This window comes from Acanthochromis polyacanthus, chromosome 9 (assembly GCF_021347895.1).
Source record: "Acanthochromis polyacanthus isolate Apoly-LR-REF ecotype Palm Island chromosome 9, KAUST_Apoly_ChrSc, whole genome shotgun sequence".
In the NCBI taxonomy this organism is placed as follows: domain Eukaryota; kingdom Metazoa; phylum Chordata; class Actinopteri; family Pomacentridae; genus Acanthochromis; species Acanthochromis polyacanthus.
In genome coordinates this window covers 34641406-34669106 of record NC_067121.1, presented here as the reverse complement: position 1 = coordinate 34669106, position 27701 = coordinate 34641406, and the positions used below count along the sequence as shown (strand labels likewise).

General features: G+C 39.6%; 3 protein-coding genes across 6 annotated transcripts in view; 1 reads left to right on the top strand and 2 right to left on the bottom strand.

The window, feature by feature from the left end:
• Window positions 1-308: 308 nt before the first annotated feature.
• On the bottom strand, window positions 309-4389 carry dad1 (defender against cell death 1). The gene is made up of 3 exons (XM_022205115.2): window positions 4072-4389; window positions 1250-1423; window positions 309-522 (listed from the first exon to the last, which is right to left on the bottom strand). Exons 1-2 carry the CDS (start codon window positions 4280-4282, stop codon window positions 1293-1295), a joined length of 342 nt encoding a protein of 113 aa, XP_022060807.1. The 5' UTR covers window positions 4283-4389; the 3' UTR covers window positions 309-522; window positions 1250-1292.
• A 331-nt stretch (window positions 4390-4720) lies between these two features.
• Window positions 4721-10800, top strand: abhd4 (abhydrolase domain containing 4, N-acyl phospholipase B). Its single transcript, XM_022205114.2, has 8 exons — window positions 4721-4908; window positions 5904-5989; window positions 6094-6198; window positions 6325-6613; window positions 8395-8582; window positions 8666-8777; window positions 8871-9057; window positions 10224-10800. The coding sequence occupies exons 1-8, from the start codon at window positions 4802-4804 to the stop codon at window positions 10311-10313; spliced, it is 1164 nt and encodes a 387-aa protein (XP_022060806.1). The 5' UTR covers window positions 4721-4801; the 3' UTR covers window positions 10314-10800.
• A 5168-nt stretch (window positions 10801-15968) lies between these two features.
• tgm1l1 (transglutaminase 1 like 1) overlaps window positions 15969-27701 on the bottom strand; it is a 32765-nt gene continuing 21032 nt past the window's right edge. For all 4 annotated transcript variants that reach the window (XM_051953489.1, XM_051953488.1, XM_051953490.1 and 1 more), the window contains 10 exons: window positions 23323-23441; window positions 22174-22281; window positions 21834-22011; window positions 21089-21227; window positions 19812-20004; window positions 19294-19447; window positions 18721-19005; window positions 17448-17608; window positions 17187-17323; window positions 15969-17092 (listed from right to left, as the gene is read on the bottom strand). In XM_051953489.1, the coding sequence (XP_051809449.1) occupies window positions 16948-17092; window positions 17187-17323; window positions 17448-17608; window positions 18721-19005; window positions 19294-19447; window positions 19812-20004; window positions 21089-21227; window positions 21834-22011; window positions 22174-22281; window positions 23323-23441 (1619 nt within the window). In that variant the 3' untranslated portion in view covers window positions 15969-16947. The remainder of the gene's footprint in view (window positions 17093-17186; window positions 17324-17447; window positions 17609-18720; window positions 19006-19293; window positions 19448-19811; window positions 20005-21088; window positions 21228-21833; window positions 22012-22173; window positions 22282-23322; window positions 23442-27701) is intronic.

Below are 27701 nucleotides of genomic sequence, written 5' to 3'. Positions count from 1 at the left end.
GAGAGAGAAACTAATGTATTATATATACATATAAATAGAAAATAATTTCTATTTAAATATTTCAAGAATTTCTAGATTTAAATACACTATTTTCTAATATATTTATATATACATACACACAGACATATGTGTAAAATTTTTGCTCTTTTTTTCTTCTACATTTGGGTTTTGGCTAGAGCTAGGCAAATGGCAATTTTCTTTAGATATATGTACATATTCTTTTTTGCTAATTTTTTTCTATATCTGGGTCGTACCAGGTTGATGCAATCATTAGCTGCTTTCAAGAACTGCTTCAGTATTCACAAGGCCACCATTACAGTTGTTTTATTTCTGAACCAGTGCAAAATGGGAATGCTTTACAAATTTCCAACATAAAAAACTTGACCATTTTGTCAGTAAGAAAACTGTACTGCATCGTATGTGACAAGATGCATTAAATTCAGCATGGATGGTGCGATGGCACAAAAACACTCGCAGCTTCTTGTCTTTTAGGGGAATTTTAATAACTTCTCTTGTCGTAATCTGTGGGGAAAGAAAAAAAACAACAGCAGTGCTTGGGTTAGTGACATTGAGGTTATGGAAGTAGTTATTCAGAAGCAACAGAGCAACAAAACAATACCGTGTGACCTTCCGAGCTGCCGGCGAGTCAAAAAATTCAATATCGCCGTTTTCTACTAAAGCAAAAGGAATATGTGGTATCATGCAGACCTCCCTCGAGAAGCATCTTATCACATGCACTATCTGGAGCTGTTCCATGGAGAACAAAGTGATGAACTGGCAGGGACAGGTAATGTGACTAAGAGCACCTGAAGGACAACAGCATATTTTCTCTGTTTCTGTTCATTGTCCACTGACAGACTTCACTCTGCATTCAGCCACAAACAACAGATGTATGCTGAATGTTTCTAGAGTTTCTCACATTCACAGACATTTACTGTATTTAAAGGATTCCTTGAACTGACTGCTGTTCACTCAACACCACCAGTACTAAAAAACATTCAGATTCTGTGGTTTAAAGTGCTCTGGTAGGACATCAGAAATGCTTGTGGCTACTCAGGAGATTGTACACAATATGAAGCAGACAACCAGAGTGCTAACTAACACCATAAAATAATAATGAGAGCTGGACATTGAGAGTGTTTAACTGCTGACCTTCAATCTATCTCTTGGAAGTCCACTGCAGAGACCAAACAAAACCGACATTGTAAAGACTCTCTAATAAAGATGAACTTATGTAGAAAACAGCCACCTTCTGAGAAAGGGGGGCAATGTGAGTTTGATGTACGTCTCTTTCAGCCAATGAAGTTCATCACAACAAGATGCAGGACTGTGTGAGCAAACAGGAAGTCAGCGAAGGCTCTCTCTGGGGAGATGGACAGGAACTCTCCTTTGTTCTGTGGGTTGATCTGAATACGAAGACACACTAAAAAAAGACAAAGAGGATTTAGGATCAGTTTTGTTCTTCAGTCCACAAATAAAACAAAAGCGCTGGGACTGCAGTTTACCATTAATTCATAACAAAATCAAACAGCTGTACAGTTAAAAAGAAAACAAAGAAACACTGACGAATACAACACAGTAACAGATGACATCAGGTTCTACTTGAATCGAAAGCTAAAGAAAAATCATATTTAATATTCATGATTGAACTGTTTACACTGTTAGCAGATGTTAGTTGTGCACTCAAACCAATCAATGTGATGGTGTTTCTTTTATAAATCCACATAAGCACTTATCGAGACAAAGTTTGATTACTTAATTCAAAATAAAAATCACGAGGAATAAAGGCACTGTACAATATGACTGGAACGATCAGTGCAATAACTGACTCGTCGATAGAAGAAAAAAGTAAACAATGCTGTTATTTAATTCTATTTGAGTTGTATTAATAGCATTCTATGGGTCCAACTACTTCATTGTGTGCGTGTTATACAGTACTGTGCAAAAGTTGTAGGCAGGTGTAGAAAAAATGCCGCAAACTATGAATGCTTTTAAAAATGTATGTAGTAATAGCTTATTTTCATCAAACAACAAAATGCAGCCAATGAACAGAAGGGAAATCTAAATCCAGTCAATATTTGGTGACCACCTTTTGCCTTCAAAGCAGCATCAATTCTTCTAGGTACACCTGCACACAGTTTTAGAAGGAACTCGGCTGGTAGGTTGTTCCAGACACCTTGGAGAACGAACCACAGATTTCTCAAATCCTTTAGTCTCCATGTTATCCCAGACAGACTCAGTGATGTTGAGGTCAGGACTCTGTGGGGGGAATACCATCACTTCCAGGACTTCTTGTTCTTAATTACGCTGAAGATAGTTCTTAATTAGATTGGCTGTAGGTTTGGGGTCAGAATACATTATGAGCCAATCATACACCTCCTGATGGTATTCCATGATGGAAAAAGTATCTGCTTGTACTTCTCAGCATTGAGGACACCATTAATCCTGACCAAATCTCCAACTTAATTTCCAGGAATGCCACCCCAAACCTGCAAGGAATCTCCACCATGCTTCACTGTTGCTTGCAGACACTCATTGTACTGCTCTCCAGACTTTCGGCCTGCCTTCTGCTACAGCCAGATAATTCTAATTTTGACTCATCAGACCTATTGCCATTTTTCTGCAACCCAGTTTCTACATTTTCGTGCATAGCTAAGTTGCTTAGCCTTGTTTCCATGTCAGCGGTATGGCTTTTTTGGCTGCAAGTCCAGACTTTTTTGCACCTGGGTCCCACTGGTTTCTGCCAGTTCTGAGCTGATGGCACTGCTGGACATGTTGCCTTTTCAAAGGGAAATAAGCTTGATGTTTTTCATCTGCTGCAGTAAGTTTCCTTGACCAACCACCACGTCTATAATCATCTTTCTTTGTGCGTCTTCAAAAGAGCTTGAACTGCACATCTTGAAACCCCAGTCTGCTTTGAAAGACCTTGCTGATGCAGTTTAAGTACCCTGTGACTTGTTGCTGTGCTCAGTCTGCCCTTATGTATGACCTGTGACATGAAACTGTCTTCAACGGCCTCACTTTGGTAGCAGTTTTAAGCATCCTACACAGCTGTTTCTGATTCAGTTAATGACTGTTTCAAATTACATGTGCAATTGATGATCACTAGCACCTGTTCAGTATAAGTGGTTGATCATACCACTGGATATAAACAGTTTTCTCTGGATATAAAGTGTTTTCACCTCCTCCCCTCTTGCAGGTGCTACACAGCCATGTACAATAAAACCACCAGACACAAGAACAGCTTTTTTTCCCCACTGCCATCACCCCAATAAACAGCTGAGCCATTCCTCCATACCTGTACAATATAATAATGGATATGTACATTATTTTTTGCACTATGAACAGCATTCTCTGCTTTTTGCACTGCATCATCATGGAGCAATTGTCATTTTGCACTACTATGTTTATATATTCCTTTTTAGCTTGTAAATATCTGCATATATTGTGTTAAATTTATTTCTATTACTGTTTTTCCCCTGTTCCTTCAATAGTTTCTTTATTTTATATTATTCTCTTTCCATAATCCTAGGGTGACACCAACAGCCAAAACCAAATACCTTGAATGATGTGTACATACTTGGCCATTAAAAACGATTCTGACCATACACCTGACCATAGTCCTACAAAGTGCCTTACTTTGTGCAAGTGTGCCTATAAGAATTGATGCTGAATTTAAGGCATAGAGTAGGAACACCGAATATGGACTTGATTTAAGTTTTTCTATTGTTCCTCACTTTGCATTTTGTAAAATGATAGAACACAAACAAATATTATTTCTGTTTTTGAAAGCATTTTTAGCTCATAGCATGCTATGGACAACCGTGTACTTTAGAAATCAAATAAGGCGTGGGTAAACAATTTCATTGTCAAAAATGACGTTTATTTGGTTTGTGGTAGCATAATTACACCTGAAGCTGCTGTGTGGTTTAGCATGCTTAGCTAACTTGTCTGTGCAAGCGCGTTCACTCGTGGGCCACAAGTCCGATGCCTGACTAAAAAAAATACCAATTGACGCATTCAACAATTCACCAACATTACATTTTAACACTTAACTGAACAAATATTTACCTGCGAGAATGAAGGAGCCCACACATGAGATGAAGCCCGACAGAAAGCTATTGAATGGGAAGGTGCCGACGAGGAGACAGTAGAGGAACTGCAGCGCTCCTGTTAGCAAGATGTACAGCAAATACGCGTCCACCACCTTCAGCTTGTTGGGCGTCGTGGTGGTGTACTCCTCCAGAAACCGAGAAATAACAGATATGACTGAGTTCGACATCTTTTTTGCCGTTTAAAGTGGTCAAAACGCGACAATTCTGCACAGCTTCCCTTTCTCAGTCAAACCAGTGACGTGTCCTCAGTAACCGGAAGCGGACGTGGTGTTGCAGACAATTGGTTCCGAGTAGATCGGAACGAAGAGCAAAGAGAAGGGAGCCTTGGCACCGCCCACATCGGATACAAAGGTGGTAAGGAGAAGAAGATGATTCGCTCTGTCGGTTTATTTGTACAGCAGCATAAGTAAGCCCAAAATTATATATGTATCAGGAAAAAGTAATGAAAAGATTTGTGACGAGTAAACGGCAAAATATTACACTGAAAATAAGCAAGAAATTCTCATTTTTGTTGACAGTAAACGTCTCTTCACACTTTGCACTCGACTGAAGTTTTCTGTGTTGTGGCGATGCATCTCGCAGCAGAGAGGATCTTTGTGTTTGCCCAGCTGACGTTTGAGTAAACGAGTTACAAAACATTATAAATTAGCATATAGCAGTCTGATGTGTTTTCAAAGCATACACGGATGAACGTGTGGTTCATCGTACTTTATTTGACTATAGTAACCGGACTATGCCAACCAATGGAACCTGCTGCAACCACAGCTCCCATGCAGACCGACGGTGAAACACAGTGAGTAACTTACCTGCAGATCTGAAAACAAGCTGCTAACATCACACGGTAGCTAAACTATTAAACACTTCATGTGTTAAGAGATTTATTGAACTCTGTGTTGAACTTAAAGGATAGTGCTATGTCATCCATTTTATGGCGTGTTTGGACTTAAATGTAGATGTTATCGCACTATGTAACTGCACTTATAAGAATAAAACTTATTTGGGGGCATTTTAGAGATGTGACTTCATACTAATGCACTACATAATTGATTTCTGCTTCGCTGATGTGACAGAAATAGAACCGAGATGCAATAAAATGACTATAAATTTAGTCTACCACTTACTGTATGTAACTTCCTGTATGCGAGTGTCAGGTTACATACAATACTGAGAAGTAAGCAGGAACCACAGGACTGACATAATATTTTTAACAGGGATTGAATAAGATTTTCTTCATCTGACACTCACGACAAACACTTCCTTTATAGCTGTCATTGGCAAAAGAGAAGAGCTACTTTGAGTGGCACTCACACAAATGACTCAGCAAAAACCGACATGACTTGTTAATTGGGGAGCAGGTGAAAGGCCTCAGGGTGATGGTGGAGTTAGGAATGTGAGATCAGTTTGTTTCTACCTTCAGTCAGACTGGAAGGAGTGGATGTGCCCACTTTATCTCAGATTACTTTAGTATAGAATCAACATTCTGTCATAAAGATGGGCGTCGCTGATGCCACCATTAAAACACACCTGTTGTATTGTTACGTAATGATGATTTAAAGGAGGCAGAAGTTCACCAGGATAACCAACAGCGATGTTGGCCTGCTCTGAAACATGACTCCTGCCCGTGTAGCCTTCACGTACACACCATGCAAATAATGATAACACTGGCTTTCACCTTGGGTCTGTGCCAGAACAATCTGCTTGTCCATTCTCCATTTGCTAAACATTTCCTCTGCTATCTACGATCGCTTCATTCTTTACATGATTTTCATTCCATCTTGCTTCTTTTAGGTCAAATTCAGTCTGCAACTGGCGGCCTTCCTGGCGTCCAACCTCAATGTCTCTTTTGAAGACAGCAGAGTCCAGGATTCTCGCCTGTAAGGATGTGTTCATATATGTTTGGTGGGAACTAATATTAAATAAATTTGGCTTCTAAATATGCTAATCCTAACTGTTACTCCTCACTGTCTGGTCCCAACAGGCATTCAGAATGACCTGTGGGCCAGGTTTGTGACCCTACAAAGCCAAGACCGAATATGGACCCTGACTGTCACCAACAAGACAATTCACAAACCTGCAGAAGAAGGTGTTGTGTTCTACCACCCTTATGCTAGTCTTTGTTTGTTTAAAGGGAGGTGACTGGTTTAATCCCACAAAGCCGTAAAGAATGCATTAGTGATACTGATGACATAACTTCCTGTTTTTCCTTCAGCACCTAAGACTCCTCTTGTGATGGTCCACGGCTTTGGAGGAGGGGTAGGACTGTGGATCAGGAACCTGGACGCCCTGAGTCGGTCGCGGCCTGTCCATGCCTTCGACCTGTTGGGCTTTGGCAGGAGCTCCAGGCCTGTTTTCTCCTCCGATGCCGTCAAGGCAGAGGAGCAGTTCATCGACTCCATTGAGCAGTGGAGGCAGTCTGTCGGTCTGGAGAACATGATTCTGTTGGGACACAGTCTGGGGGGATACCTGGCAACTTCCTATGCTATTCAGTACCCTTCTAGGTAATAATGCTGGTGAAATGTGTGAAATTTGCTGCTGTGATTTGGTTTACCTTTGAGGATAAAAGACTTTAGTGCGTCTCATTCTATGGAAAAACACAAGTAAAGGCAGAAAATGTTTTTGAATCAAAAACTCTGTTGTCAGTAGGCTTAACATTAACAAAGTTGCCATGCTATTAAAGGGATAATTTGACACTTACTGGCTTTTTTGCTGAGAATTAGAAATGCTCTGACCTGTACATGCTAAATATGGACTTAACGGCAGCAGCCAGCTGGCTTAGCTTGGCACAAAAACCGCTGGAAAACAATGAAGCAAACAAATACAAATTGTCAATTACTCAACTTTAGATCTGCTAGTAAGTAGCTTTTGTTACCTTCAGACCAGCTAAGTTAACACTTGACTGGATGTAGCTTTATATTGCTACACAGATATCAGAGTAGCATCAATATTTTCATCTATTGTCAAGTAAAAACAGAAAAAACAGAAAACAAACAAGCATTTCTCTCAAACGTGCACCATGAAATTAAACTTAAAGCTGCACTGAAAGATATATTTTTCTATTAACAATGAATCAGATTACTGTTTGTAATGTGAAAGGGGGCTCTTGTTGTGACAGATCACCCATCTCTGCAGTTTTCCTTCAGCTTCACAGCCTATTATTTTGGTTTAATGGCCCTGAAACTTTACTGTTTTGATTCAGCCTGGCTTTGTTTTCAGCTCTCTACAGGCAGCTGTTTGAGGTAACAAGCTGATGCTTGATGGATGCATAAGAACACAAATTCTACCATGCATGTTCACTGTAGCAGCTGGTGTTTACAGATTATTCCACTTCCCCTGAAGGGGGAGAAAAATCAATTATTGTTGCTTTAAAGTTGTCTTTGCACTGAAACATAGTAAGATTAGAATCACAAAGTATCAGATTTTCTCATTCTGTATCTTCAGATTTTGTTCCTCAACAAGAAAACTAGTAAATATAAATTCTTGCCCCTTTACGGAACCTGTGTCGTGTAAAAAAGTTGGAATAAGGTATAAAATATATATAAAAAGTTAATTATATTTGATTTATTTTCCAAAAAATTTGAAAGTGCAAAAATAGTGGCTTCACATGTTCTGAATATGTAATTATTTATATTTTTCTGGGTTCTACAAACACAATATTTCACCATGGGAACTGTATCCCCCAACAACTTGCTCCTCTGTATACAGTTTTTGAGCTGTGTTGAATTTAAATTATTGATAGAATATGTTTTATTGTCCTCTAAATATCTTTAATTTGTATCCATACCTGTCTCTCTGTAACAGTTCAGCTGAATAGATCCTAAATTTTTGTCGCCTGACTTCTAGTTGCCAGTGAGCCACTGACAGTTTCTTGGATGCAACATAGAGCACAGAATTTTTTGTTCTGTGCTAGTTTTTTTTTTTTTTTTTTTTAACAGAATCTGGTGAAAAATAGTTTATTTTTGACATTTTTTTTTCAATGAGCTGCAGAAAAAGTGATTTTGATGAAATCTAATAATTTTAAGTTGAAATATAGTTCGTTTTCCTCACTATATCACAAATTATTAGTTCAAAGACAGTTGAAGTTTCCGATTTTACAGTTTCTGGCTCTGAAAAATGGTGTAATTTATGCTTCTTTTTTTTTTTTTTTTTAAATCTACGATGCCTTTCAACCCACTGTTGGTGTAATGGGGTGTTGATGGTAAAATCCACTTAGCACTTCCTAGTGGAAGTGTAAATAAAGACAGCAGTGCACCTCACTGTTCTCTGTGGTACCTTTTTGCAGAGTGTCGCACCTCATCCTGGTAGATCCCTGGGGTTTCCCTGAGCGACCCAAGACACATCCCCAGACTCAGGACCAGGATGATCAGGGTCAGGCGAAGAGGCCAGTTCCTCCCCGCTGGTTGAAACCTATTATATCGGTAGTTTCGCTCTTCAACCCGCTGGCTGTGATCAGAGCAGCAGGTCCATGGGGTAAGAGTGTAAATATCCATTCACTGTTACGCAGCAGCACATGTAGTGATCCGCCGTCGACTCACAATGTGCCGCTGATTCAGGTCCGGGGTTGGTGAACAGATTCCGTCCTGATTTCAAGAGGAAATTTGAAGATCTGTTTGATGATGACACCATGACGGAGTACATATACCACTGTAATGCACAAACCCCAAGGTATGTCAGAAAAAAAAATGTGTGTCCTTGAATCCTTTTGTTGTAGCGATGTACTCACTTATTACACTCCTCTCTTTGTGTTCTTCCTCCCAGTGGAGAGGTGGGCTTCCGGGCCATGGCCGCCTCTCTGGGTTGGGCTAAGAATCCGATGCTGGAGCGTGTCGATCAGCTGTCCCCCTCCATTCCCGTCACCATGCTGTATGGAGCACAGTCCTGGGTGGACAGCTCATCTGGGAACAGAGTGGCAGAGATTCGGGGTCAGGCCAACACCAGAGTGCTGGTGAGTTTACACATAGATGAGCCATTCCATCTCACTTTACCAGTAGCAATAATACCAACTTTCCTCGCACAGTGTTTCTATGTGACCAAGTCTTTCCTAACAAGCTCATGTTGAATTAAAAGAGACCTTGGTACAGAAATCAAACACAAGTAAAATATATATTTCTGACATACACCTGTGATTGCTAATGGTTCTGCAATTCATCAGATTATTTCAAGCACTAAGTTGGAAAACCATGATTTTAATTTCAACCAAGTAACAATATGATATAAATATTCCAGTTTGGACACTATTGGAGTCATGTAATCTGTCAAACCTGCTCAATGATTGCCTTAATTTTTGCCATAAATGCAAATCATGTAATTTTAGTATTTGTTTCTGACTGGCACCATATTCTACATTTTTAAAGCTCCTATTTATGCCAATCACAGAAGAAAAAATGAAACAAAATCAGTTTCCTAGGTTGAAAAATAAAGGTTTTATGGATGGTGGAAAATCAGAATTGAAGAACAACAAGGAGATTACTTTGACCAAATTGACACCATCATGTAACGGGCTTGAATCATTCTATCTAAGCAGGGTTGTACCATCAAAGACCAGATGTACATATCAATGAGCCTATTAAACTTTAGGACTCCAGCTACGGTATTACTCAAGTTTAAGCACTTTGAAATTTGCTTCACAGACATAACTCAAAAACGTATGTGACCCCAGATTTTACACATAGTCAACTCAATCACTATTCACAACTTTTAATTAAAAACAATCCGTCAAATTGAAGATGGTGCGGCATTCAGTGAATTAATGCGGATTGACCCAGACATTTAATAATAAAGAAAGCAAGCCAGGGGAGAGATGTAACCCAATTATGAATCTAAAATGTGCATTCCAGCTTTTAATTAGTGTAGTTTTATTAATATTTGATTCAGTTAACCCTGTAAAACTCGATCTAAACTATATATATATATATATATATATATATATATATATATATATATATATACATATATATATAGTTTTTGCTATTTTTTTTATACAAAATTTTTTCTATCCTTGGGTTTTACGTATTATGTTTGTATTTATTTATTCTATACTTCAGTTTTGCAGGGTTAAGGCTGTATATAATTATTCACTGTCTTTTTTTCCTTCTCTTTTCTTCTCTGCAGCTGATAAATCAAGCTTCTCACCACGTCTATGCTGATCAACCAGAACAATTCAACAAAGTGGTCGAAAATATATGTAAAACCGTTAACTGACCGTGTTCAGAGTCTTCAGGGGCTGAATGTACATAGAAGACTCATCGTGGTGGTTTCAGCATTTTTTGCATGTGAAGCATGCTGGATGATTTTTTTATTTTTTTTTCCTTTGGGGCATATCTAGATATCACGAGTTTGAATGTTATCCCGTTCAGAATTGTAACAAGCTACTCCTATAATTTCTATGTATTTAATATTACGAATAAATTTATTTATACACATGATTGCATTTATTTGACAAATGTTCATACAGAGCAATAACTGAACCACTCAGTCCAGTGCTAAAGTACGTTGCATTGTGATATTTTTAACCTCAAAGTGGAATAACGACATCTTTCTGATTGCACTGGGTTTGTTTATCACTGAGCACTTTAACATGTGCCTGGCATATTGTTCCTTTGACGATTTTTATCGTCTTTTTCCCCACTGTGTCAAACGTGTCTGTATTTTGTACCTTGAAGATGATTAAAAGATATTTGTCAAAGTAGTCGTGTGATGCACTTTATGGCCCCGCCAGTAGAGGTCAGTAACAAGTGGATGGTGGAAATGTATGCAAAGTAGGTTTGTGTTGTTGTAGCAGCAAAATGAAGTGGTAATAGCATACTAAACACACTCAGAACATACAGTATTTACCCTGTTTTTGAGATTTGAGCTGTAGTGTAAACTAGCAAAGTCCTAGTGGAGTAAAAAGTATAATATGTGGCATTTATGAGAAGACAATAGGTGAATATGATCATTTTTTTTTACAAATATGACCATAGAATTTCCAGAATTTATAACAGCAGCTAAGACTTTATTTCTTTTTTGCATTACAAGATTTTTTAAAAATCCAATGTTTAAATGTGCAGATGAGGTGCTATGTTTCTTGAAATGCCCTCATTTGCATTTTATTATATTTGACGCATTAGTTGTCAAAGATTTTTCCAGCTTGGATTTTGAACGTCTCTTTTTACTCCCTCATAAGAAAATGCGGTTAGCAGCCAAGAAAAAAAAGCCATTTTTGCTATGTTTTTAGGCATATAAATCAGCCTGTGAATAATATATGAACAAACTCATCTGTAAAAACCTTCAGAATATAGATGGAAATAAAACTGAAGCGTTTGATGCCTCTGCAGTGGAGATTTCTGGCTCAGAGTGGGAGTGAAAACTCCTGAGAAAGCTGTGCTTAAAGATATGTGCTGTAGAGCAAGATAAATACCTAAATGTGAATTTTGGATGGTTTCGGCCTACTCGTCCAAAAGAAGACATGGAAGCAAAATATCTCAAAATTGATTAGTGCATCAAAATAATTATGTATTTGCCTGTTGTGATGCATTTTAGTTATATCAGTATTGTACCTAAATACAGAACTTCAGTAGGTAAACTTATAGTGGTGCTAACCATAACCCTATAAAAAAAAAAGGAGTAAGGCAAAAAATTTAAATTGATTATTATTTGACGGAAAAGGATCCGATATTGTATTCTCTATCTCTTAGTGACAAAAGAATTCTAACGTGTAGGATTAGCTGTGAACCTGAAGGTTAAATGGAGTCGTGTGTTTTCAATCAATTAATGACAATCAGGTGTGAGTGGGCGCCTTGTTTAATTTAAAGAACATGGATCCATCAGATGAGATCACTCTAAGAACAAAGCATGTTTTTGTTTGTGAGTACATAAAGGAACCCGGAGTAACTTCTAAACAACTAAAAACCTCTGTCATATTGATTAGCGTTAATATGCATAATCAGGAGAACACTGAACAACAATAGCGTGCATGGCAGGGTAGCACGAAGAAAGCCACATCTATTCAAAAAGAGCATTAGTTGTTAAGGATCGCGTGGACAAAGCAGAACAATATTGGAAAATGTTTAGTAGAATGATGGGGAACAACTCTGAACATTTTACATTTTACATCTGTTTTCCAGCACAAGAATCTGATCCCGTCTGTGAAACAACGTGGCAGTAATGCTGTGACTGGGGCCCGTTACAGCATCAATCATGGAACAATGAATTCTTTCAGGAGATCTATCTGTGAACTGAATCTAGAGAGGAAGTGGGTCATGGGGCAAGATTCTAACAAAGAATGGTTGTAGGAGATCAAGTTAATGTTTTGGAATGATCAATGATAATGAATTCAGCAGAAATATTGTGGAAGGACCTGAAGTTCATGTGAGGGAACTCAACAACATTTGATGGCATTGGCAAGAGCTGTGGGATATGGAGATGTTTAGAGCAAGCTTCACCATCAAGGCGGCCTATGATGTCCTACCATCACCCAAGAATCTCAGCCAAAGGTATGGTGAAGACCCTTATAGATGCTCACTCTGCCCGACTCCAGCTACACTCAAACACATTTTAGTGGGCTGCAAGACCAGCCTCGCTCAAGGCCGTTACGTCTGGCGGCAAAACCAGATGCTAAAGCGTCTGGCACTAGTGCTTGAAACGCAGCAGATGAGTGTTAACGCCCTTCCACCAACGCCAACCCTATGGCAAGAAGCAACATTTGTCCGTGAGGGTCGAGCCACTGCAAGACCAGATCCTGGGCAGTTTAGAGAGGCTTGCGATTTAAGGATGCTGGTAGACCTGGACCGTTGCTTCCCACCTGAGATCGCATCCACCAACCTGTGACCAGAGCTGGTGCTATGGTCAGATTCACTTAGGCTCATCTACATCATCGAGCTCACAGTGAACTGGGAGAGCTCGTTAGAGGAGACCTATGAGTGCAGCAAGCTGAGATATATGGAGTTTGCCAGGTTAACAGAGGGCAAACTGCAGTAGCTTCCACTCACAACACACTCATTGCTGACACACATACACACACACTGCACGTTCTCACACACTCATTCAGTACTGAAAGCCACTTCATGTCCTAAAGATTTCTTGTTAGAACAAAAGCTGCTGTGTTTAAGAACTGATAAAATATTGATGACTGGATGGTGCGGCAACCATAGACTGTATATAAAGATGGACGTAGCACCCGTGACGTCACCCGTTGGTTTCTGCACTGAAAAAAATGAAGCCCAGATTTTGATACTTCCTGGTTGACATCTTGGATGAGACGAAATAAGGATTCTCGGAGGGCGGACCAGAGAGCAGTGATTAGTCAGACTGACTGAGAGCCCAGGACTCTCTGTCCCACCCACATTTATGGGCTTCTGCTGTTTACCGGCGCTGCTGCTAATAACGGTAGCTTCCAAAAGTCGAGCTAAACCTATGTAATTACTGAGCAGCTAGCTCGGTTAGCATTGCTAACATTAAAGCTAATATTTACCAGATGCTAACTTTCTTCTCTGGTCAGTACACACAGGAATAAACTCCACCAACATCTGAAGTGCATGGCACACATTATATCTGACACTAAAGTTGCATATAAAGCGCAGTAAAACCGGCACCGATAAGAAAATAAACACTTACCGAACTGTCAGAGTCTTTCAGTGTCTGCTGGTAGAATCTGCTGAAGGTAGAAAACTGGTTAAAACAAGCCAACAGGCGAAAAAACTGTCTGTGAAAAATGTTCTGCTACTTCACCGATAGATAAATAAACAAACAATGATCATATCAGAGTAAATCCAAACGAGAAGAGAGTTTATGGTAAATGAGCGTCTCAGCTGCCTCCTCCTTAGGATCTGTCAATCATTCCAGACCAGACTGTCAATCAAGTAGCCCCGCCCCCTGGCTCCGAAAAACTATATAAAATTGAGTATTGATTTATTTTAAGATCGGCGACCTGATCTGTTGTTTTGACCATAACAGCTCATGAAAACAAAATCCTGAGCTGTAGAAAAGCAGTCTATCAAATTTTAGTTTTTCCCATGATGAATTGGGGTCTATGGAGCCACAGCTTTTTGGAGCCAGACCTGGCGGAAGATGTGATATTGCAAGTTTTTGACAATGCAATGTAGGCTTCCTTTTTGGAGCCAGGCGCTATGTCCATCTTTATTGTACAGTCTGTGGCGTCATCTAGAAGCGGTGACGATATATGACTGAGACAGAAGTCAGCAGTTAATGGAGAAGGTAACAGTAGCCTACAGACAGATACATATGAATCATAATGGGGAGGATCTAATTGACAGTATCCGGGATCTTCTGATTGGAGGGATCATGTACTCAGAGGCTAAGGACATGCCTGTGCACCTATGAGAGGGCTGAGTTCAACGTGGTTCCTCTCCAACAGTTTTTGACCAAAAAGATTGTTGCACATTCCATGAAAAGACTCTGTATACTGTTAACTTGATCCATTACAGGGAAGATGCCTTCAGATTAACACCTTCATTAACTATCGTCCTCTGAACAGTAACAGTCCTTGATATCAAGCTACTTAGCATTGCAGAATAAACAACTTTAACTGAGAGAAGTTGTCTGTCTGGTATCTCAAAAAACGAACATGCTCAACAGGCGCCCATTTGATAACCCAGAGGATGTTCTCACTCACTTGACCACCCCACAGAGTCTCAGGTGTCTCATGTATGCAAGAAGGGATATCAACATCGAGTCCACCACAACAGATCCATGAGTTGAAGCTCATCTGCATGAAGAAATAGGTTCAATTCCAAACAAATCTTCAGGACTGATCGGTAGTTACCAAAAATGTTTAGCTGCAGTTATTGCTGCACAAAGGAATTCACAGTAGTCACAGAAACCACAGGCTGATATGCTTTCACCACTCACTGATAACATATTGGATCATTTACTCAATAAATAAAGGACTAAGCTCAATAGTTTTTTCCCATTTCTTTAAAATACATGTTATAATCTACTTTTAGAACTTATGTGAAACTCTAACGATGTTTCAGGTTATATTTATGCAGAAATATAGAAAATACTAAACGGCTGGCAAACTTCCCAACACCACTTTAGTTACATTCCATCCTTCCTGGCTCTGCTCCAGCCTCAGGATATCATATCTTTCTGTCATTTTGTTTTATAGCTCTCTGTCAGTGCTGAAGGGAATATTTAGATCTACTAAACAAGAAGAAAAATCTGACACGAGGAATAGAAAAGTATGTACAGACAAAGCATGAGCCAGAAAGATAACTTAAAAGCATCAAACCGTGTCTTCCTTAGGCAACAGGCTGGAGGAAACTGAAGGATTAAGTCTAATTTCATGCATTGAGAAACATTTATTGACTCGATAAACCTTAAAATTTACCTTTGGATTATCTGATAAGTCACAGTGTTGATGTCAGTGAAGCTGTACATTTAGGAAATGCACTATGATTTAGGACAGCAAGGAATACATTATGTCAGTAATGATTATCTGTTCCTTTATGAACTCATCACAGATTTTCTTAAACCTTCATGCGACAGCGAGATAGTGACTGGAGTTGTTCAATCAGTGCAGCAAAGAGTGCAATAATTCCACATAAAATTACACAATATCGCAGCCACTGCTTTTGCACAGTCAGCTTTAAGTACCTGTAAAGACATCAGTCATCCTGAACGATGCAGCACAGCGAAGGCGTGCCAGCTGCCTCAACTTGCAAAGCTGAAATTAGTCATTATGAAATAAGCCGTCCACAATTCCCACACGTTTTTGTAAATGTGTGGTAAAAATGGTTCGACTGCACACATGGACAGTTACACTTTAAAGCTCCAATGACAGAATTTCATCCTCCCTCACGTCCAACCAAAAAAGGCTAGTTTGGTCATGTATGAAGTGGAAAGTGACTCAGGAGACATCGTTTCAGTGTGGGTTTTAATACAACACAGACGATACAAAAAATATTATAGGTTGATAAATAGTTTGATGATATTAACATAGTTTCCTTCACATTGAGTGCTGAAGTTAGCACCAGACTAGAACCAGGTAAATCTCACATGTATTAAGGCCACCGTGCTCTCTGTTTGACAATGTCGCTTTACTGCAATGTACTGTAAAGCTGATGTCAGTGTAAGTATACACACATAAAGTGCAGAGCGACATTGTGCATTGTGTCTGCTAATGTAGATTTCAATTTTTTGGCTGCTGATGTATTGCTTTCAAAATAAAAGAGGCACCACAAAATTGGATTTTAGCGAAAATAGTCTTTCAGCCACGTTTCTGTTTGATGGAATTTTGAGCAATAGTTGTAAAGTTTTTAAGCCAAAATATAAAATAAAGAAAAAAATTAGACCTTACCCCACCACCTGCTTTTTTTCTTCAAAATATCAATTCCTATTCAACACCTTTTCCCTTCCAAACATTTCACAGTACCCTCCCTTCATTTAAGCCACGTGAGGTTCATTTTGTCTAAAAATACTTTTCACATTATGACAAGATATATGAACAATACAGTATTTATATGATCCAAAACTTTCTGCAAATCCACGTGTTGTTCAGTGTCTTGAAATGCTTTAGTGTCAGAGCAGCATGTGAAGCCCTTTGTCTGCTGTGCATGTGTTAAATCCTTCTGCATACTTCACCACAGCTAGGCAGAAATGTGAATTTATATTACTTAAAGTAAAACATAAAAACAATAATACTGCTAGTGCTACAGTTGTTAATTGACTATTCATAGTTTTAGAATATCAAAATTCATTTTTTTTGATGCAATACAAAATAAACAGGTCAGTTTAAGATACAGGAATTTCGCACACTTCATATAATTAGAGGCTCTGTTTATATTCTATAAGGGAAAAAAATAAAGTGGAAGAGGCTGAACCTTGTGGCTCCCTCTTATTGTTCAACAACAACAATGTCAGCCACCCCGTGTACTTGTGTGAGCTGTTTACAGTCGAGAGACGCCACCAGCTTCCTGGGTCCGGGCTGGGTTGGGATGAAGTGCTCAGTCAGTGTCACTGTGGAGTGACCGCCAACATCACTGAGAGAGACAGGGAAGAGTGAAATGTTAGCCTGGAGAAGAACATGTGGGAGGGTGAGATAAAGAGGCAGAAAAAAAGGGGGAGTGTTTTTACCCGACAACCACTTCATGGCCCTTCTGAAGGCCCAGGCCCTCCACTCTGAACACCACTCCTTTCAGTGTACGTGGTAGGGGGTTGGTGAAGGTTATCTTGGCAGCCATTTCCTTACCAACAATAGCTTCTCCAACAGGCTGCAAGAAAAAACATGTAAGAAAAAGGACAAACTAAACTCAGCCAAGGTTTGACACGGCAAATGGGAAATAAATATGCTCTCTAATACATGAGAAAACAGGTCACTTCTAATTAAAATGCTACCGTGATGTTGAGGTCTGGTGTCCGGAGCCTGAAGGATGTCTGGTTGGCCAGCACTTGCTGGGTCTCATTGACTCTTCCAGACAGAGTCAGCATCAGGGCTGCCTGATCCACCAGCTGGTTCTGGTACTGCTGGTACGGCAGAACCCACTCAATGGTCTTCTCTGTATGGAGAAAAAAGAAATGCGGCAGGTGGTAATTTTATTTGAGAATGCTGTACTTCTACATTTTATTAAAGGCATACGTCGACATTTTGGGAAATACACTTATTTGCTGTTAAGCTGCCAGTTAGGAAGGAAGTTCTACATCATTCTTTTGTCTATGTAGTGTAGATGGTAGCTGGTTAGCCTAGCGTAGCTTAGCATGAGGATAAAAACAGAAGGAAACAGCTGGCCTGGTTCTACCTTAATCTACATATCTACATATGAGAAAAAAAATCCACTTGATTGTAACATCGAAATGCTCCTGGCAACATGATCACATTCGTGTACTAGCAAAGCATTAAAGCATTAACATCAATTTTGAAACATGTTCTTCTCCTTAAAAATACAAAGTTAAAGTCATGAGCAGTTAAAGGATTTTAGTTTTACTGCTACACCATTTTTTTTCAAATTGCTGCGTAATAAGCTTATTTCCTTGACTAAACCCATTAAGACTATATGCATAGTATGTGTGTAGATCTCTTAAACACCAGATGAAAAATTTGCATACTTCTCCCTTTCAAGCTAAATACAACATGGTTCATTTAATCAGTCACGTGCCCTGTAAATGATGATCTCATAAAATGTGTTCATGTCGCATCCAGTTCTAAAAGGAAACACGCCCACAGTCACGCCTAGTCTTAAAGGCTTAATATGCTACTATGACTTTCCATCGTATCACTTAGCATCATCCTGTAATTGTGTTGTGCAACTGTGTTTTTTTTTGTTTTGCTTTGTTTTGTTAAACCTGCAGTCGTCATGCGGGAGAAGCAGAAATAAGCTTTAAACATTGCACTTATGCATGTCATTTATAAACGCATGATGTAACATTACTACATAATGAATCCTCTTAAGATAAACATTGGGCTCTTTAGCGGTTTGATCAATGCGCCACTGTATCCACCAGCTACTTGCAATGAGAACAGACCAAAACAAAGGGAGACAAGATGGTAAAACTCCCAGAAGAAGCAAATTTATCAATCAGCAGTTTCTTACACACAGAGATTACTATTTAAACCACCCCTAGTCAAAAATATATGTACTGTAGCAGCCTTAAACCTTCATGAAATTCCTACCTTCATTGGGCAAAAGATCCACAGGTATCTGCTCCTTCTTGATGGCATTCCTCAGCACACCAGTGTAGTACATGACGGCCACCTGGCTGTGCAGAGTCGTCCGACGAGGCTGTGAGCTCATGTTCTTCACCAAAATGCTCAGCTGGGCGTCAGCACCCATTCTGGGCCCCTCGCCCTCCATCTTCACCTCCACAGACACATCCTCTGCCATCGGGGTGGAGTAGACGTCTGGCTTGGTGCCATAGCGACTAGCGGTCTCGACTGCGATGCGTTCCTCTTCCGAACCTGGTGGAGAAGCAGGAGGAGAGAGTGAACGCTCGTCATTCTGTCTGAGATTTTAGGATTTATTGAAAGATACATGAGATATACCTCATGGGGCTTCCAAATAAAGCAAACAAAAATGCATGTTCTAATAAAGCGAAGTAGAGATTGTGGGGTTGGATGAGGGGAACCAGCAAAATGATCTATGCACACTGAGATAATGATTTCTGCTCAAGATTCTTCCAGGTAGTGTAGAAATAATTCAGTCTGGTACAAACTGCAATTAGTCAAGTAAAATAAGCATTTCAGTACCTTCTTGATGTTTGTACAGGTGTGTGATGTCTGCTCGCTCATCAGAGCCCACTGCTTTGGTGCTGATGCAGTGACCAACAGCTTTCTTCTCGCTGTGGATTTGACTGAAGGTGCCATCCAGGTTCCTCTGCCAGTAGATCTTATCACTGTTGACCTGCCAAGAGAAAGCCAACAAACACAATCAGCTCAAACATCAGAGTTTATGAGCGGTTTGCTTCTCATACTGATGATGAGGTTGAAATGAAGTATGTCTCACAGTTATTTATTTTGGTACATTGGGAAAGCTATTAAATTCCACTCACAATTCTTGGTTTTTGGTTTGCAAAGGATCAAGGAATCAAGGAAAATATCGATAATTGATGATCCTAGATAGAAGCAATTTATTATATCTAATAAATGTACGTAAACTCTAAATAGGTGCGACTTAATGGGATTTTCTTTAGTTTGTCAGTTCATGAAAAAGAACCTTGAGAAAATGAAAATGTCTCTACAAACTCCAGCTCACATCTGGCACTCACCTCAGCAAAAACAAAAGGCGTGTCATGTTTGAGGTAGACCTGGCCGGTGCGGATGGCGTTGACAGAGGCGGGCCCACAGCGGAAGGTGCCCTGGCTGGTCTCCTGTGGTGTGGAGTCAACAGCCTGCCAGCCTCCGTTGCCAGGAGGCAGGTCTGGTCTGGCCATCCAGCAGTCGTTCCACACGTGGAAATTCCTGAAGGTAGATAAGGGTTGACAAACACCAATCAGCCACAACATAATGACCACCAACAGGAGAAATAAATAACATCAATCATCTTTGGTCGAGAGGATTGATACCACTCTTGTGTCTGTCATTTCATTATGAAATTCCAGGCAGCAGTTGGTTAGTTTGCTTAGCTTAGCATTAAGCCTGTGACTTGATACAGCTAGCTTGACTCCGTCCATATTCCTACACTTCAGTTTAGTACAAGATTTAAGCTGTTCTTAAGGAAACTTCAGAGTTGCCTGTGGCTGGATTTTGTAAACTTCAAAGGGAGCTAGCTAGCTGTTCCAACACTTTGCTTCTAGTATTTATGCTAAGCTAAGCTAACCATCTCCAGCTTTGACAGTAGTATCAATCCTCTTATCTAGCCTTTGTCAAGAGATAATTTTATTGTTTTTACACATGTAAATATCCTTCAATTCACTAAAAATAATATGCACTTGATCTTGTGTAAACTTATGCCTAGAAACGTTTTTTTTTTTAAATAAAATTATTGAAATAAATCAGGACAGTATTACCCTTTTTTACATTCTTGATTTACAGTGTACCTTCATTTCAGATTTGTGCAGAATGAACAAATTCATAAAATGAATGTGTGCAAAGTCAATTAACTAGTATCAAGCGTGGGAACATTTTTTAATACAAAACCACAGATTGGTTTGAATTTACACAGTTATAAATTTTACTAGGATATTTTTTTGGCTAATAATCAGGACGGCTAACTTAGCTACCTTTAGCCACATCACAACAACCGACTGCACTGCATTTAGAAATGAAAGGTATAAAAATGTCAGGAATGAAAGATGGCACCCAGAATATTCAAGGGATCCTAAGGTCACCAGTATTGCCATGCGGAACATAGATACCAGATTAGCCTCTGCAATTTTAGTGGCTCTGCAGATAATTGAAAGTGCATGACACCTCTGGGGTTTCAAGTGAGAGGAGACTACTTTTGGAGCACATCTAAATATATGGTACATTCCTGAGGTATACATTTAGCAGCAGGAGATTATAGAAGCAGGGTGTCTCAGGCATGTAAAGCTCCATGTCTTACCACACAGAGTCACTATTGAGGTGGTCAATCGGCTCCATATTCACATCAAAATACACATCTGTAGTGAGGGAAACATCCGTGTCATGAGCAGACTGGAAGTTGGTCACACTGCGGGCGGGTATGCCAAGACACCGTAGCACTGAAAACAGAGAAAGAACGATATAAATGAGTTAAAGCTGAATTTTACGAGGTCATTAAATGACTGAATTGAATTGAATTTGCAGATGGTGGTGCTTCCTACATTTCTACATGGCAGTGACATTTGCGTGGAACTTTTTAAAAAATTATTCTGGCTGAATGAAAGCGGCACATGTGGCTGTATCTGTGACAAAAGTAGAAATGGCAGAAATGTCAATGCGTGGTATTTCGGGTTTATGTGAGCTATGGCTTGCTACCATTGGCAACACTATGTGCTAAGGTCAGCTCGCTATCATGTGAGGGTCCTCGCATGCATGCACAATGAATGAAGTGTTCTGTTACACAGTTCCAGCAAGGGCTAATGAAAAGGGCCTGAGAGACAGAAAGCCAAGATCGCAAACATTTGTGGAACGCTAGCTGAACATTGGAGTGAACACAACCATCTTGGGTGTCTTGTGTGCGTTTTCATGTGCACACAAACATGCAGTACACTCCCAATACAAGACTCCAAGCTTTCCACCCCCCACTAAGGTTCAACCTATCTCCATAAACACACCCTTCTTTTCCGCTCACACCATCAAATGTTTTACTTTTTTCTCATGCTCACCTGTTGTAGTGACCCCAGAGAAGACCCAGCACTGCCCATATGACACAGGCGTTCCATTGGTGGAGTGGTATTTCCTCAGAATCTCCACGCTGCTGCTCCACGCCGCAGGAGAGACTCCATCAGAGTAATCTCCTGACCAGTTCCCTACCAGAACGCCTAAGTCATCCTGAGCATTTATCTGAAAAGAGCATGGTGGCACGGTCATTAAATCAGTATTTTTACTTGAAATTTAGGAGATTAGTTACCAAAACAAATCAAATAAAAGCATTCAGGGGTCTGTCTGCACTCATCGGCACAATATTCTAAATTATAATTCTTTCTGTGCTGTATGTTAGCTCACCATGGCAGATACGACTCGAACCACATTGACAGGATCTCCTTGACCGGAAGGCGGCATGTCACTCTTCTCCAGGATAAACAGACATGCTTCCAGGATGCCCTCATGGAACTACAATGAAGAAAGACATTACATAACATTATGAAAATACTGCCAAATTTAAAAGCATGTCTTGCCAACAGAATCAGTCAGGGGGAAGTAGCGATTCTAAGTTCAAAGATAAAAGAAAAAACACGACAAACCTAAGCTTGGCTATGCTCCATGAGAATGTAGGGGTATTAATACCTAAATTATAGCACATTATGCCTGCAAATGAGTTGTTTAGTCTGAGTAAGTTGGACTTCACAGGATGAATAAAGTGTAGCGGAGTTTTAAGTATCATTATCTAATCTGTTTGCAGCAAAACGGGACAATAAGCTTCACAGTTACAGCATATTTCTGGTAATACTCTGCATTTTTAAGCTTCAAGTACCAAAACCATCATTAAGCTGATCCTATTCCTAAAGCCTGATATATTTTACTTCTTTGTGCCAAAACTCAGAGCTCCATTGTCTCCCCAGAAACAAACAAAAACACAAATGTTGCCCTGGAACCAGAGCTTTTCCTGCATAGAGGAATTTTTGGCACGACCCTAAGAGGTTTAGCCAGAGGCAAAGGAAAATGACGAGCGCCAAAACGATAAGAAATTAGAATTAAGAAAAATTTAACCAGTTTTGTAGACTGGGGTTTTGTTTGGTGAAGCATAACAAACATCTTTGTCAGACTTAATAACAGGAAAATGCAGATTTCTGCCAAATAAGGTAATAAACCCATTGTCTTTACTGTTTGTGAACAGATAATGTTTACTGTCATGTGCTATCCCCAAAGGCCCATTCTGAGCCAGGAAAAACCCTGGGAACTGTTCTTTTCTTGTGTCAGTCCCACAAACACCATCCTGCTGCTGGAAGTCCTCACTGGTCCACCAGTTGTGTATCAATCCTGGAAATAGTGCCAAACTGTGCACACTTTTCTGGCTGTATAAACATATCATAAAACTACAGAATTTGGGAACCAGATTTAAGGATTTCTGTCCTTAAGGTAGAGCAAACAGGCTGAGTGCCAAAGTCTTATGATGCTGTAATGATCTTTCAGCAACATAAGCACTGCCCATACCTGCCCAAAGTTCCATGTTCGGGATCCGATTTGCTTCTCCGTGCCATAGTAAAGCCTCCCAGTGTCATTCAGCACATACTCCTTCCTCTCCTCCTCGTCATCCAGGAACACACTGTCCTCTGAAAAACACGTGAAACTAATTATATCAGTTCACCTTTATTGGGCATTACACAATAAAGTTTCAAAAGTACAGGTTCTCATCCTGCCACTGGCTTTCTTTTACATACAACTGCAGCAATCTTTAAAAATTTAGTCCAATTAAACCAACCTCGACAGGGAATGCAAGGAAACCTTTCTGTCTACAACTATGAGATTACTTTGAATAAAATAGACCCGTTAGGATTTCGGCTTCCTTCCTGCCTGTGAAAATGACCTTGAATCTCTGTTTTATGCAACTCTTTAGTGACTTAACCACTGAAGAATGTGATTTCTCTTCATATATTCTGAGAATGGGTCCCAAAGGTCAGGAAATGGTTAAGAAACACAATGATTCCATGGACCTTGCAGTGGGGCCCACACTCATTTATGGGAAACAGCCTGTTTTGAGTGACATCAGCACCACAGACTTGGGCGTGCACCCCTCACATGAGCTTTACAAATCTGCGTATATCTTTTTTCCGTCCCTTTTATCTGTTGACATTGCCGTCACAATTACTGGTGGGTGGAGAAAAAGGGGCATGACAAAGAAAAATAAAAGAGAAAGCAGCTAAAAAAAAAAGCAGCTAAAAAATATAAAGATATTCACGATAGACATGAGAAAAAGCAAGTGGAAGGAAAAGATTTAACACAGTCGAGGGGGGACAACTGTGAGAGAAAGAGGGGCAGTTCTGCTTGGGAGGGTGAAGCATAACAGTGTCTTGATTTTATAAGGAGAAAGCAGAGGGAGATGAAGCTGACAGTATCTGGCAGCTGTGATAATTGTAGTTTTCACTTCTTACTGAAAATTTCTGGAATGTGGGAAGAAGCAGACACACACAGGAGGATACGAAGGAGGAGGAGGAGGCCGGAGAACAGAGCGATGGAGTGAGGCTCGGGTCAGCAGATAACAAAAGCAGAGAAAGAGCAAAGCTGGGTGGGAGAGGCAAAAAAACAGGAGGAAATAAAGACAGAGGCAGTAAAAGCAAAGGGAAAGGACAGGTTGTCACCAGCTGCAAGGATTACGCAGAACTCGCCCCGTGGCATTTTATACAGTAATTGTAGGATTTTGACTTTTATGAGCATGAGGGAGAGATTGGTCTCGGGAAGAAGAGATTGAAAGAGGGAAAAGGAGATTGGGCACGCAGCCAAGAGCAGCAAACCCATAATGAAAGACAGACAGTCTTTCTTATCAAATCCCAACCCACTGTTTTTTATTTGGCTGTGCTGCAAATACGCTTCTTTCTGTCAAATATCCTGTGTGGAAAATTTGCAAAACTCAGGTGAATAAACAATAGACCTCATTTCCTAATGCTTTCTTGACCGAATAGAAGAATAATAAGCATGCATGACGAAAAAAAATCAGACTGAGCTTGGTTTACTTTACAAATAACTATGAAATAAGACCACCAGAGTTTTTAATTTGCTCCTGTGTGCAGGTTCAAGCACAAGGAGCTTGGTCTTGGTGGTTAAAGCTGCTTTAAATGATATTACATAAGGTACTAATGGATCAAATAACTAAGTGTATGCAAAGAGGCATAGCTCATAGCACCAATCTCCTGATTAGTATTATCCAATACTGCAATTTCTCTTCGCTCTATGGAGTGCTTTAGCATCTTTTTGCTAATTATTTGCGGCTTCATGGACCACACTTTGCTGTTTTAGTTCATAATAATAACTTCATATATATGGCACCCGAAAGAACAGCGTTCACAAAGTGCTTTGACAGTTAAAACATGCAAACAGAGACAATTAAGCAAGCTACAGGAGACAAGTCAGAGTAGTCGATAAAAATGACAATAAATTAAATGAATAATTAGCTTGATAACTCAAACAATAATAATAGATTAGATTTATATTGCACTTTTCTGGGTACTCAAAGCACTTCACAATGGATCCATTATTCATTCACTCAGCTGCCAATCTGTCCCTACAACCACCACACACCAGTGTGAGAGCAGCACTGGAGGCAAGGTGTCATGCCCAAGGACACAACAGCACATGACTAGGTCAGAGTGGGAATCAAACTGCTGACCCTTCGATCATTGGACAGGCCACTCTTCCACCTGAGCCACAGCCAACCCAAGGGGATGAGGCATTTTGAACATTAAAGAACAAGACTGAGGGTTAAAATTAAAAGTGGAAAAAAAAGAGAATTTAAGAATTAGAGAGACGATATCACACCAAAGAACCAGGCAGTTAAAAGCAAAGTAAAACAAGAGAGAACATCAACAACAACAAACAGGACATAATATAGAATAAAACACTAAAACTAATTAAAGCTAAAAGTAAACCTCCCATACAAGTCTATAAAAGTGGGTTTAAACAAGTGATTTAAAAGAAGTTAAATCACTTGGTAATTGCTCTTATCAGCTTATTCGTTGTTGAGTGCAATTCATCGTTTAGCAGCATTTAAAGGAGCATTTATAGACTAAGTCTCACAAAGATGTTTAATGCTCATATGTTGGTAACAATTATTTTCATTGTTTATCAGGATGTTGATGATTTTCTCGATTAATCAATTTGTTGTTTGGTCTTTAAAATGTCACTGAAAAATGTCAATTAGTGTTTCCCACAGCTAAAGATGATGTCCGGCCTTACATGTCTTGTTATGTCCACAACTCAAAGACAACCGTAATCACAGAGAAGTGAAGAAACCAGATAATATTCAAATTTAAAGAGCTGGAACCAGAGAATTTGGACAGATTTGGATTGATTAGCAAATTAGATGGCAATTAATAGAAGGGTTGACAACTAATCGATTAATTGCTGCATTTCCAGTGATAAGACTGTCAGAATTCTTGTCTCAGACTGCAAGTTAGTAAAATAAAAGCCATGTTTCCATGGCAACCAGTAGCACTTGGAGGATAACTTGTAGTGGTTTTCCTGCAGCACTGTGGAGCGCATTACGTGAAAACGTCTGAACACTGGTAAATTTTTTTATTTTCTCACAGAAACTTGAGTCAGTCTGTCTGATGAGCTCACAGAAGTACTGAAATCTGCCTTATTAGCTCTGCATGCACTGTGCTGTTATTCTTACAATCTTTATCGCTACTCTTTCAAAGATAAAATGCACTTTAAAGCTGTCAAATTATTCTGTAGGAGTGACGGGTGAAGCCGTAAAGTTAGAAAAATTTAATTTACTCTGAATTCATGACAAATTAGTCCTACCTAGGACATTCAATAAGTAAATTGGCTGAATTTGACGTCTGTGTGAGCTCTATTGCGGTGTAAAACCTCCAGAACTAAAACGAGTGAATTCTGGACTCAGATTTGACAGGCTGCCAGAAACACTCCTCCAAAGAAATGTCTATTTTGCTTTGCTGGGTGTCTAAATGGACAAGAGTTAGCCAACATGTTAGTCACTTCAGGGACTGGTACATTATGATTGAGACAATGACATCTTTAAGAGGATTATAAGGCATCAAATGATGACTGACTTCTGTTAAGATGACAGTATGACAATGACATTTTATGCAACAGAAAAAGACATGATTAAAATGAAAAGCAAACTACAGAAATGCTGCAAACAGCACAGACTAGTAGAAATTCTTCCAGCTGCGGCTTTAAAAATCAAAGACATGGCCCGGACACTTCAGTTGCTGCCATGGTGACTTCTGGTGTTGGAAATAATGAGCCAAAATGTGAGTTTTCTGTTTGTTAGTTAATTTAAATGTTCTAATGACATGATTTTGCCAAATTAAACTATGCTTGTAAAGATTATTTTAATTAAACGGGTACAGCTATTGACAGGAGATTCCCAGGTCTCCGAGGCAACAGCAAACATGTCATCACACTGATGTGCCCCTGGAAAGATGTTCGTTGTAGTCTGTGCTGTTTGCAGAGCGTATGTTACTTATTTGCAGCTTGATTTAATTTGTATGTGTGCTGCATTTGGTTCAGTTTTCTGTAATTGTAGCATCTTTTTTTCTAAAAGCCCTTACTATGTTGTATAGAGATTTTTTTTAAATTTCTTGTTGGCATTTGTTTCCTCATGCAGTACTAGCATAAAGAAACTCTACAAATTAAATATGTATGTAAAAACATTTCTTAAATAAAGCAGCTGTTGGTTGGTTTCATCCAAAACACAAACTGTTTTGGTCTGAGTGGCTGAAAGTAGTGCTTAAGTGGTCTAACCAAGTGTGCCAGAAGTCTTGAATCACAGCCAGCGGAGTTATATAATGCTCATAGTTACACACAGTCACACTGAAGCTATTTGACGGACAGCAACACACCCATGGACT